General features: G+C 36.7%; 1 protein-coding gene across 1 annotated transcript in view; it reads right to left on the bottom strand.

Annotated features, from left to right (window-relative positions):
- The window catches only part of LOC107724025 (5-hydroxytryptamine receptor 2A-like), a 25,385-nt gene extending 12,618 nt beyond the window's left edge, over nt 1–12,767 (bottom strand). Inside the window, exon 1 of the mRNA XM_016532785.1 lies at nt 12,133–12,767. Within this exon, the coding sequence (XP_016388271.1) occupies nt 12,133–12,595 (463 nt within the window). The 5' untranslated portion in view covers nt 12,596–12,767. The remainder of the gene's footprint in view (nt 1–12,132) is intronic.
- Between the last annotated feature and the right edge of the window lie 563 nt (nt 12,768–13,330).

Raw genomic sequence — 13,330 nt, 5'->3', positions numbered from 1 at the left:
GAAGCCAACGGTTGGGTTAGTCCATATTTGACCCAAAGTTGGGTTGAAACAACCCAGCATTTTTTAGTGTATTATTGTATACTAAAATAAAATTAATAAAGTAATAATAATAATAATAATAATAGTATTTTTAAGGAATATCATACAAACAAAAATGCAATGTTTTGTTGTAAATTAATTTAAACTGATTACATTTTAAAATAAGTATCAAACTGTTCTTTTACTAATTCATTTTATTAGACACCATTTTAAATCAATTTTTATTCAATCATAAATCACAGAATTCAGAAAAAAATAAAATGGAAAAAAGCAATTTAGGTGAAAATAAAATGGATTTTATGGGGGCCTAAATTAAAAGGTATCTCACTCTGTGGAATTTAATTGGGAACAAACAAAGTTATGTTCACATTTATACTCAAGGTCTAACAAACATGAGGAAAGTATTTTATTCCCCATTAATGGTAAATGAATATTGCAATAAATATCAATATCACATGATATGGAAAAAATATTGTGATAATATTTTTGGCCATGTCACCCAGCCCTACCATTCACCCATCCACCCATCCATCCATCCATCCATCTATCTATCTATCTATCTATCTATCTATCTATCTATCTATCTATCATCTATCTATCTATCTATCTATCTATCTATCTATCTATCAGCTTGTCTATCTATCTATCATCTATCTATCTATCTATCTATCTATCAGCTTGTCTATCTATCCTGTATATATACCCATATATCCATACCCTATCTGTCTGTATACCCACAGTGTCAGCCTGTCTATCTATCCAGCCAGCCAGCCACCAAGCACACTGAAGCCACTGGTGAGGAGTTAGTTCAGTTTTGTGAGTGCAATAGCGTTAACTCACTCCGCTCTGGGCAGTCAGGCAGAAAATGACCATCCACCAAAGACTCATCAGTGAAACTGTAAATTTCAGTCTTAACACTTGCTGCCACTTTGTACAGAACAGACACAAACGCTGAATTAATAATACATTTACAGCAATTTGCAGTTACTGTCAGGTACTTTCTTATGAAAGGAGCTCTTTCACTAGATTTTTTTTTCTTTTTTCACTGACAAAAGATTGAAATGAAGTACAAAGGCTAAGCCAAAAGAGCCAACACAAATGAAGTGCCACAAATATCTGTCTGTATACCCACAGTGTCAGCCTGTCTATCTATCCAGCCAGCCAGCCACCAAGCACACTGAAGCCACTGGTGAGGAGTTAGTTCAGTTTTGTGAGTGCAATAGCGTTAGCTCACTCTGCTCTGAGCAGTCAGGCAGAAAATGACCATCCACCAAAGACTCATCAGTGAAACTGTAAATTTCAGTCTTAACACTTGCTGCCACTTTGTACAGAACAGACACAAACGCTGAATTAATAATACATTTACAGCAATTTGCAGTTACTGTCAGGTACATTCTTATGAAAGGAGCGCTTTCACTAGATTTTATTTTGTCACTGACAAAAGACTGAAATGAAGCACAAAGGCTAAGCCAAAAGAGCCAACACAAATGAAGTGCCACAAAGAAAATAGTCTTTCAAGGGAAGAGGAAATGAGGTAGAAAAATATAGAAAAAGAAATTGGTGAGAGGATAACAGGAGGAGGAGCTGTAGGAAATGGGTTACATGCAGAGAGAGGAAGTGAAGGGAAGAATGGTCATATGTGGATGAATGACAGTACAGAGCTTGTGTGCAAAAATATGATAAAGACCATCAATCACCAAAACAGAGACCACACAATCACACAATCACATACCAGAGTTTTAGAAACATCATTCCTCATCGGAATTCACTCAGGTTTGTTATTGGATTGTTACGTCAGCCAAATTTCATAAAAAGTTGAGTAGTTTGCATCATAGTCTATTACTGTCGGTCGCTGAACATTTCTATCGTAAAACAGTTTTCTAATACAGTACTACCAAAGTCCCTTTAAGGCAAGTCATGTCACTTGGCAGCCATCTTTGAAACGCCTCTCGGGCAAAAAATGCTTATTTTGCTCAAATAGCGTTAAAAAAGCTTATTTTTCAGGCTAGATCAGCCAGTGCGCATGCGCAGTCCTAACCGCACGTCTCAGAGCGTTGACTGTTTCTATAGCAACCGGGATTTCTAACGGCAGCTGCAGTGACGCGCTGACTTTACCGATTAGCGATAGGCTCTTTTGCTCAGAAGGCAGGGCTTCGTTCGATAGAGCGGCCATATTGAGTGTTGCATTTTTCCCCATTCAAAACTATACGAGTGACACGTCTTGGGTATTCTATAGTCTTTGGTACTACTTACATCTTTCCACGAACTCTCGTTGCATTGTGACAGTGACAGTAAGACCCGCCTTCTTTGATTTGATTGGCCATCTCGATCATTTTGACATTGACGAGCGCTGTTGGACCACTGAGGCAGACCAGCCTAAAAGTTTAACTTTTAAAACGTTTTGTCATCCTGACAACAAACAGCTTTACTCATTCTCATACACAAAGTCTTATACTGTCTATCAGCTATGACTATTTTTGTCTTTCGAAGGACAGAATAGGTGGAAAAACAGTAATAAAAATTAGACATAAACGACATCAAATGCAGGCCAGGAGCGAGGCCCTTTAGAGGCACGAGGCCCTGTGCGGTCGCACACTTGGCACAGCCCTTGCGACGGTACTGACGTCAACACAGTATTACTTTAGTTTCCCTGTGCGTGTTGTGTTTACTGTGTTCTTTCAAAGTGACAGAGAACCTGTGGCTTCCATACAGTTGAATTCAATGCTCAAAAAAGATGCTGTGAATTTCTCTGCAGAAGAAAATCAGTTTGGGCTTCAGCTAAAATTCAGTTTGTGGTTTGATAAATGCATGCAGCAGCATAGGAGATAAACTGTGAGAAAATAGCATTAGCTTAGCTTATAAAAGCTCCCATGCTCTCCTGTCTTCACTATGAACTGAGGTATAAAAAGAAGTCTGGGTGACACACTAGTTAAAGATAGATGCGTTTTACTATAAACATGAGATGCAGACTGCCATCATCACGGCTCAAACATAAACATATTTGGTTTTAGCCATGTGACAGTATACAGACTGGCACTCTCTGTGAAAATGGTATGCATTTTTAAAGCACAATTCGGATACATCTCATCTTCCTGTTTTCCTCTCAACCACAGATCCAACAATTAAAATCATAATTTTAAATATTTATTTTATGTTAAAATCATAATTTGAACTGCTATCAAACTCATCGTACTTAAAATGGTTATCATTAATTTATTATAATTTTATTCCCATATTTTTATTTAATATTTTAATTTTAAATTAATATAAAATGTAATTCATTTGAGCATATTTTAATGACCAAAAATGTAAAACCACACAAATCAGGCTTTTAAACTGTATTTAGACAGTATTAAACTGTATTTATGTGATTTATGATATTACATCAAACCACACCGAAAATAAATAGTAACAAAAAAAAAATTATAAAAACTTATAATATTTATATAATATTTAGGTTGGTCTTCTCAGCCCGTTGATCAACATATTCAGAAGTTTAAGCACTTCATTTAAATGACTATTTATTGAAAAATAAAAAAGAGTTTCAGGCCTATTTTATACCCCATTTCGTGGAAAGTGCCTACAGCATGAGTTGAAAGAGAGAGAGAGGATCAGGGCTTATGATATGAAGAGATGAAGGTCTTTTTAGAGAATATTAAGATGGGGGAACTGTTTGATGTAGCGGTATGCATCATGGCACAAATAAAAATCTTGATGAAAGAAGCACAAACAGGAAAACATAGAAGTAAAATAATAAAAGGTCAATCACTGGCAGGCAGAAGAGGTGCTTATGAATAGACTATGAGAGATGAAGAACGTCATCCATTTCTCCGCTCTGAGGATTCTCCAGTTGTAGCTTTATTCAATAAAGCTCAAACAAGAGACGCCACATCAAAACCAGAGGCTAATTAATAATCCATTAATTCAAAATGCCATACACGTATGTGTGTTTGTGCTTGTGACTGAAAGGGAAAGGGAAACAAATGAAGGGCAAAGACTCGATTTAAAACCCTTCAGACAGTTTGTCTAATTGGAGTTGCTCATCGGTACAGGCTCAGGGGACGCCCTAATTACTGAAGGCGTAATCACCCCTCATTTAATACTCAGACCCAACAACAACCTGACAAATTCCCTCAAATCTGTAGAGTGTAGGTCTGTGCCAGTGCCACAGAGGAAAGCCAAATGTTATCTGGCCAAGCAGGATAATAGTCTGATTTGGTTGAAGGACACCTTAAAAAGCAGTGTGTATATACCATATTTTGGGGACAAATCTATACCCAGAACTGAGCTAAATCTGACAAAACCTCCATTTGAGGATGTCCTCATTTGTTAAAATGGTATTACAATGTAGTAAATTAAAGGGATAGTCATTCACCCTCATGTCATGCAAAACCTGTATGAATTTCTTTATTTTGTGGATCACAAAAGAAGATATTTTGAAGAATGTTGATAACTAATCTGTTTCTGTTCCCATTGACAAAAAAATATAATGGAATTTAATGGAAGCAAAAACAATCAGTCTATGGAACGTCCCCATTTGCAGTGCTGTTTATGCAATTACAGTGAATTTAACCATACAGCCTCTCTGGAAACATTAACTATGAATACACAGACACACACACGCACCGCCACCTTAAAAGCTTTGCCTTACCACAAGCCCAAGATTTCAGCAAGCTGAATGAGAAATCTTAGCAAAGACTTGACTTTAGAGTGCCAGAACATTTTGAAATGCATTTCATGTAAGCACTGATTTGAGCCGGATGCCAGTGAAATGACCACTGAAGGCACGATTACATGCATCACTGTGTGTCACCATGTCAAAAAAAGAAAAAAAAAATTATATGATATTTGCCTAAAGCAGGAAGAAATCTCACTGTAATGTCATGAGGAGTGTGTCTGTGTGCATTTGTGTCGGTGGAAGGATAATTACAATACCGCTGGCTCACCCCCTTTTCCCTGACCCTTCCTGAACTCATCCTCTGCCTCGTTAAGCAGCCCTCAATCTATCAGACTAATTAATCACCCCTTCCTATCCCCACACCCACACACCTTTCTCACCACTTCACTCTTTACCTCTTGTTTGTACTGCATTTGTGTATGATGAGTTCATACACAAATGGAATTCTTTCCTAATCATCTTTCTTCCAAACCCTTCTGAATGGACACGTTTTAAAGAGTGTTGATGCCTTTTCCTCCCCGTAAACATACAGTGACCAGGGGCTATCAAACTCCAAAATAAAAAAAAAAATAAAAAAAAAATAAAAATCATACAATTTGCAGAAAAATAGTCCTTATAAATCTTATATTATGTCTTCTGAAGCAAAAATCTAATTTGTACTTGCACATATTCAAACTGGCGAGTCACAATGAGATACAAGACATGAGAACCAATGCTAAACATGATGAAATTTAAATTTTTGAAAATGTACTTTTATTTATTCGTTTTGAGCAATTTATTATTCAACCTAGGCTCAGTGCCTGTGGCGACATTTCTGCAAAATTACATTATGCTGCTTCTTGTGCGGTTTACAACACTTTCAAAGTGAAATGTCCAGTAACGGGCCCTAAAAGTGTCTTCAGTTTTATCCTAAACAGATGAATGTGAATCTGGCAATGTTTTTACTTTGTTCACATTGTTAGGTTATGTAAATATCACAGCACTTCGAAAATTAAATGTCCAGTGAGTGGCACTAATAATGCTCTATTGCATTTGAAAAAAAACGTACCACGTACACAAACCCCAAACCAAACCTAACAGAGTGTTTCAAACGTGAGATAACGCATTTGCTGAAGCAACCATGCTTTTTCAGCTTGCTTATACATGTCTTTGAGCTCTTTTATCAAGAATAATGTTTCAGAGGACTTGTACCCAATCACTTTGCGAGTGCAGTGCTGTACCAGGTGAGCTGCCAAGCAAGTTTACTACATCTGAAAAGGCATACATATGAAGCTAGTTATGTGATGCAAACATGAAAATGTATTAGTTTACAAATCATGCATTATGTTATAACTGTTTTGAGGTCATAACGTAGTATTGTGCAAGGAACCATGCGAAAGTAAGTCTTTATTAATTGATATCTGTCCCTGTAATTATAATTTGTGTTAAAAGGAATAACATTGTTTTACTGGCACTAGCGTATGTACATTTTTGGAGTTTTACAAAAATGTAGGTATAGAGGCACATTTTTCCAATCAATCTGTTGTTATTATTATTTCCTTTAATCATTTAGTGGTGAATGAATTGCGCATACTGATAGCATTATTTATTTGCACATGCTGTTTGTGTTGGTTTAGTGCCACTCTTATTTACTTATTTACTATCTTTAAACTGAGAAAATGTTGTCAACAACACCACACATCTGGATATATTTCTGGTTATAACGCCATTGTTTGATCTTCGTTTGATGAATAACTGCTTCCATGATCTATATAAATCTTTTATTTGGCAACGCTAACTGAGGTAGGCAAATCGAGGTGAGTTATATTTAATGAAGTGCAATCTGTAATCCTAATTTACATAGAAAGGAGGCGTGTTTGTGCTAAAAAGAATGACGATGACTTAATTTGAATACACATTTGAATTTGAATGCAATTTGAATTTGCTATTCCAGCATAGTTAGCACCTGATTAAACTGAACTGCGGGTGGTGAGTGAATAAGACACATGGTTTTATGCTGTAACAGCAGACACAAAAGAGTTGCAGCTCACATTTAGGAACGTGATGATGGCTATCCATATCCGTTCAGAAGATATAACAGCCCACCCCAGATCTATAATGCAGGTGTATGTTCAATACAGAATAGTTAAACAGCCATTACTGATGTGGCACAGTTGTCAAGTGCTTAAAGCGGCCATGACCCTAATGAGAATTAAATGAAAGATATATTTAAGTGTCTACGCAGATGCTCGTCATTAGCCCTTCATGCTGCTCATTAAGTCACTCCTCTCTTTTTAGTTGGTGAGTGCCGTGGCAACCTAGAGACCACCTGTGCCAGAGAACCATCAATGCTGCATTAACAGCAGCTATTGAGCTTTGAGTGTTGTTCTGGAACACTCTATCGTCATGGTGACATGACGTGGCAGGGGGATTATGCCAGAGCTCTGCTGTGGAGCCGTTTGGGAGATTGAGAGGTTTTAGAGAATCAGGGGGAAATTAGTGTCTGCGTGTATTCTGATCCCATTTATTTTGGCTTCCCTAACTGTCACTCCATCCGGATCTATGGAAAACAAACACAAACAAAAGAGGAACAATGAAGAGCAAAAATATACAAGCATACAAGAAAGACTATACTGAAAATCTGACACAGCTAAGGCACATTAATACAGGATATTCTATATTAACATAAATTGCTTGGTAACTGTAAACAGCCTACAGTCAGACTTATGAATTATATTATGTAATAAATGTAGCTATTAATTAAAAACTAGTGCCTTCATTCACATTCATTAGAATCAAGTCACATCAAGTTTATGCAGTTTTAACTATTCAATTGCTTCAAAAAATAAAAACTACAATAATATAATATAACATAATATAATATAATTATTACTAACTTTTGGTTGGATATGAATAGTCAACTTCTAATAGGAAAATTGATCAAAATTTGTATTTGTATTTTTTTTGGCTCCCTTACCTCCTATGAGATAATGAACACACACACGGCTATTCTTACCTGTTTGGATAATGGGTTAGAAACATGCGCTGCTATTTATAAAACGCCTCTATAAAACGATTACTCAGTGTGGGCTTCATCACAGCTCTAGTACGTCATTGCTGAAACTCAGTGGGAGTTCCTCTCTGATTTTATCACCCCTGCTGCTTCAGATGTGATCCCTCTCTCGTGGACTTTTTAAAGATCTCTGTCCGATGTGTCTGTTTCTCGATCTCTCTGTCATCTCCACTCTTCTGAAAGCACTTCAGCCTCTCTGCTCTCCTCTAAGACGACTGGAATCCGTCTGTGTTTACAAGTGATTCAGTGGAAGTTTCAGTGGTGTTTCGCTGATCCTCATCACTGGTTCTCAGAAATGTTTCTACGAAGACATTCCCTCAAATGATAATGTGAAGGCGTTTACATTTTCTATTAAACATCATAAAATGATGATCAAATGATGATAGGCAATCATACATGTAGACCTGTTGCATTTTAAAGAGCCAATTCAGGTGGCTGGATTGCAGTGGTGGAGAGATACTTTACAGTCCTCAAGATGAGAAAACATGGTGTGCAAATTGCGTTCAGAGCTAATTTTGTGGGTGCATTTATGCTGGATTTCCACATTTGCTTAAATTAACAGCACTATCAGCAGTTGCAATTCGTTCTTGGTGAATTTCCACCTTACTGTTATAACCCTTTTTCAATTATGTTTATGGCTTTTTTTTAGTACAATAAAAAATTGACAGAAAACTGAAGTGGGTGGATAGATAATAGATATAAAATGACACAAACTCATTGCCCCCAACTGTGCAACAGTGTCAGAATATGGGCATTATTCACTAGGCCACGTCTCAAATGAAAGACATCCGTCCATCAGGAATTACCCTTTTTCAAGTCTCTCTGAATGTGTGTACACTAAGTTTGTTTACATACAATGTTCTTTATCAGAATATCTGTGTTGCAATACACTGTTCTGCAGTCTTGAACTGGAGGAGCAGCCCACAGTATTATAGTGATTAGCTTCTTTCCTCTGTGACTGCATGTGGCCACTGCTGGTACAGTACAGAGCAGCTGGCTGCTGAATCAACCCATTATCAATTCAAAGACACACTAATTATCATCTGATCAATCAGCTTATTCCAAACAAGACAATTTTTACATTTTCTGAAGAAAATTCAAGTGGCGTTTAAATGTGCAGTGCATTCCTCCAATTGTACATTCAGATTAAGTTGGCCATGATATGATACTCCCTTTAAGTTAACCTTTAAAAACACTAAAAAAATGTATGTAATCTTTGGCAAATCTGAAAAAAAAAAACATGAATTTTTAATATTGTACATTATAATGTTGGAGCATGAAACGCAGTTTTCTCAAGATTAGTTTACAAAGTTTTTTAACACCAAAAATGGACCAATATTTGTAAAAATGTCAATTTTCACTGTCTGTGAAACTCACTCAATTTCAAGGGCCGTTACCTGCAGAAACTGAAGTAAACGCCCTCTGTTATGATTGGCTAGCTTCATTGCACCGTACAGTCTAACATTGTAAAATTAGAATCTAAAAACAAAAATAATGCTTTTTAAAGCAGAAGTTAAATTCACAAAACTAAAATTGAAAATAAAAACAAAAGCACAGACTAATTGCATTATATTTTGATTACCCCATTACAACAGTCACTTACATTTACTGCTATCATAAATATACACTTACTTGTAGGTTTAAAATTCTACATATGGCACATTTATTGTCCAATAACAATTATTTTAGCAAAATGTATTTTAGTCGGAATGAATGGCGCGGTTTCGTCCGATACACAAACTCAAACACACGTGACGCTCACTGTGTTTTCAGCATCTGCCAGCTCAATATATGAGGACATTCCACCTCATCTCCAGAACGGTTCTGAGAGTCACAAGCTTTGGACAGACATGTGTTGTTCAGAACAAACCTCCTTGATTACATTTTATTTATTTATTTAGTCATTTAGCAGATATTTATTACATATGACTATCTATGACGCATGTTATGGGGCATGACAAGGAGAATCGTGATGTCACGATCCTCCTGATTTCAAATCCTGTCATTTCAGAATGCTAGAAAAGAATAACTCATAATTTTAAACTGGGTTGTTCTGAAACCTGCAGTATGATTTTTATCACAATTAAACTCTTATACTGTATGTGTAAATATCAAGAGCATTTTGATTCTCCATTTCATGACCCCTTTAATTTACTTAGATGAAACATTATATATTTTTCATATGAAAGTATTACAATTGAATAATTGAAATAAATTTAATATCAAAACATATTCATATAATCTTAATATGAAAATAATTATGGACTTATTGGTATCAGCCATAATTGTAATATCGGTGCATCTCTACCACCATGAGTTACACGCCAAAGTTTAAGCAGTTAAACAAGGTTATTCCTCTAAATATGAGCTGCATTCATGATAATTAGCATCCAATATATTCTTTAAAGAAAATATAAACCCACAGACTCACGGTCCAAATGCCCTGCTTTAGAAAGAATGAATGAATCTATCATTTTTACAGCAACATTCTCAGGAAACACTGTGTTTGTGTATGCACATGCATGCATGTGAGACAGCGAGAGAGAAAAAGAGAGAATGGAACAGACAGAATGTGACTCAACCATCAAACACAAGGACAAAAGAGTTTAATCAAGCCAATTAATTAGGAAGAATAAAGACCAAAAAATGCTCAAGCAACAATAGTGTCGTTTTTCCTGAACAACAAAACCAAAAAAAAAAAGCATAGCCAGCCAAGAGACAAAGACAAATTGCTTCATACGAGTACAGGTGAAGTGCTGAGTGTCTCCAGCATCCAGTGGATTTGAATAGCATCAGTCCAGCCTGTACGCAGCAGAAAATAATTAGACTTTCTCTCAAAATTCTCCCTCAACATCATGTTTAATGGGTTCTTTTGTCTGACCATTTAACGGACGGATTTAGTAAGCAGCAGAGGTCATTCCACTCACACACACCTTGAAATGTTAACAAGGTTTTAGCTGTAACATGTGACTCTGTCCGGAAACAGTGACATGACATTTATTCACATCCACAGTCTGACTAATAGTACTAATACTTCCCACAGCAAATACAGAGGGGACAGATGAACAGAAGAGAGACACAGAGAGATGGAAATGGTGAAGAGGGTGGCATGTTTCTCTCATGCACACTCTTGTGCGATCTTAACCTCTCTGTCTCTGAGTTCTTCAAAGCCGCTGCCTCGGGCACACAGACGACAGCCTGAAATACAGCGTGACAATGACATCTCACTGTCAAGCTCCATCAAAAAAACACATTTCTTATTCCTACTGGAATAGTAAACAGATCTTCAAACTCCAAATAAAATATTTTGTGCTAAACCATGCATTTTTCATTTGTTTGGACTCATTATAAAATATAGGGACAAATAAAATGATCCATAATGTCATCCAGCAAACCGTTTGCATGAAAATCCCCTCGTCAGTGTATACAAGGCCACTAATGATCAATTAACACATCCACTTTAAGTACACAAATAACAAATTACACAGAAATTAACATTTCCCTGATGAAACACGACAGATAATGAATTAAAACTAAATTAACAACACAATGTGGAATGATAATTAAACATGGCCATATATTTTAAAAACTTGAAATTTAAATAGAACAGTGAAAACAGTGAATTAAAATTTTAAATGCAGTCAGAAATGTGCCAGGTTAGAAAATTACCATGAAATACCACAAATATTGTATGCTGCAGAAGTCACTTCAAATAATGTGTACGTTAATACACCATACCTTACTTTACGCAAGCAGTTTTTCAAGAATAAAATGGGTATATAATTGGTTATTGATATTACATGCCTCAAGAAATATAATTCGAAAAATGTGCATAATTTGTTTTCTTGACATATTATAAAAAACAGTTTTTATTAACATATTATATAGTATATCATAATTTAAAGGGTCACTGAAGTGTATACGTTGTCTAGTCCAATCACGTCTGTCTCAAGGTTGTGACATCACCAGGGATGTGTGCTAGGACCAATTCACAGACGTTTAAACAGAAATTATGTAACCGACTAGTCGACTACTATTTGTTTTATATGCAATCCATTCTAAATAATCCATTTGAATCAAACAGTTTTACAACAGCTGTTGTAAAAAACACACAAGTAATTGTCAACAACATGAGCAAAAATATAGTTTTAGGTTCTCCGAAACAAAACTCCCACAGCTTGCTCGTTTTCCAAGTGGACATTTCTCTGAGCCTAATGCAATATCCCCTTTTCAAATTAATATTTTTAACGTAAAATTACCATGAGATCAATTTGAACGTAGCCTTTGTAAATATATATATATATATTTCAAACATCACTGCCTACATAATCAATTACTGCTGTCAATATAGAAGCAGACTCACCATACACAATGGTCACCATGGAGACAGGCATGACCAGAAGTCCCAGAAGCATATCTGCCACTGCCAATGACATGAGAAAGTAATTGGTGGCATTTTGCAGTTTTCGTTCCAGATTGACAGCCAGGATTACTAAAATGTTCCCGGTAACCGTAATAATGACCACAACCAAAATCAGTAGCGCAGCCCAGTTTTTCCGAACTAACTCCTCTGTACTCGTCTCACCGTTGCACCTTTGCCATGACAGCAGTTCTGTTTTTTCACTGGAAGTACCACTGATGGATAAATTGGGAAAGAGAGATGCATCAGCCCAACTTTTGTTACAGCCAAACGAAATGTTGCGCACCACATTACCCAGCATGATGTCCGGGCTCGGTGTCCAGGTGTCAGGGTCAAAGGGCATCAGATTCAAAGAGGTGAAGATGCTTTCAGGTGCAGGTTTTGAAATGTTGGCATGCAAGTTCATAATGTCCCTTATTAATGCTGACAGACTCTCAAAGACAAAAGTTTGTTACCTCTCAAGTTTGGTTAGAGGTCATGTATCCTTCTTTGCTTCATAGCATCCTTCATCCAGCCATTGAGTCCAGAGGTTTGCTTCATTCTGTCCTCTTTGAAAACACTCCTGAAGTCTTCCTGCTACACTTTTACTGCCACCAAAAAGCCTGAAAAATGGAAAATGTAAGGTGTAAACACAAAATGTTGTTCCCATAATCCGTGCATTTCTGAAAGCGCAGTGTTTGTTGTGTCTGTGAAGTAAAGTCTTCTTGCTCCTCTCTGTTCTCAATGTTAGAACACCACAGATTTTACGAGCTGGGTGACCTGATAGTTGAGCGTGCGCTCTCTCACGCTCCCTCTCTCTGCTCTCTTTGGCTGTGTACGGAGCTAGCAGATTGTGGTCCTCCTCAAGCCAGTGATCATTCTGTTCAATCCAGCTGTGCTGAGAGAGAGGGAGAGAGGGGATAGAGAGAGAGACTGAAGTGTGAGTCAGGGGTTTAGTGAAAGTTCCTCAGGTGTTTCTCTTTCTTCTGCACCTGCGTCTGCAACTGCCAAGACGAATCAGGGAACCTATTTAATGTGACAGGCGACACACATATACACGGTCCACTTGCTTGAGGAAATGTGATTGATAAAAATAGCCAATATTAGGAAAACATTTAGACAAAAATATAAACACACAAACTTACTATTTGTGTAACTTACT

This window comes from Sinocyclocheilus rhinocerous, unplaced genomic scaffold (assembly GCF_001515625.1).
Source record: "Sinocyclocheilus rhinocerous isolate Xijiao unplaced genomic scaffold, SAMN03320098_v1.1 scaffold2230, whole genome shotgun sequence".
Taxonomy (NCBI): Eukaryota; Metazoa; Chordata; class Actinopteri; order Cypriniformes; family Cyprinidae; genus Sinocyclocheilus; species Sinocyclocheilus rhinocerous.
Note: the sequence above shows the minus strand (reverse complement) of the source record. Positions and strands in the feature narration are given on the sequence as shown.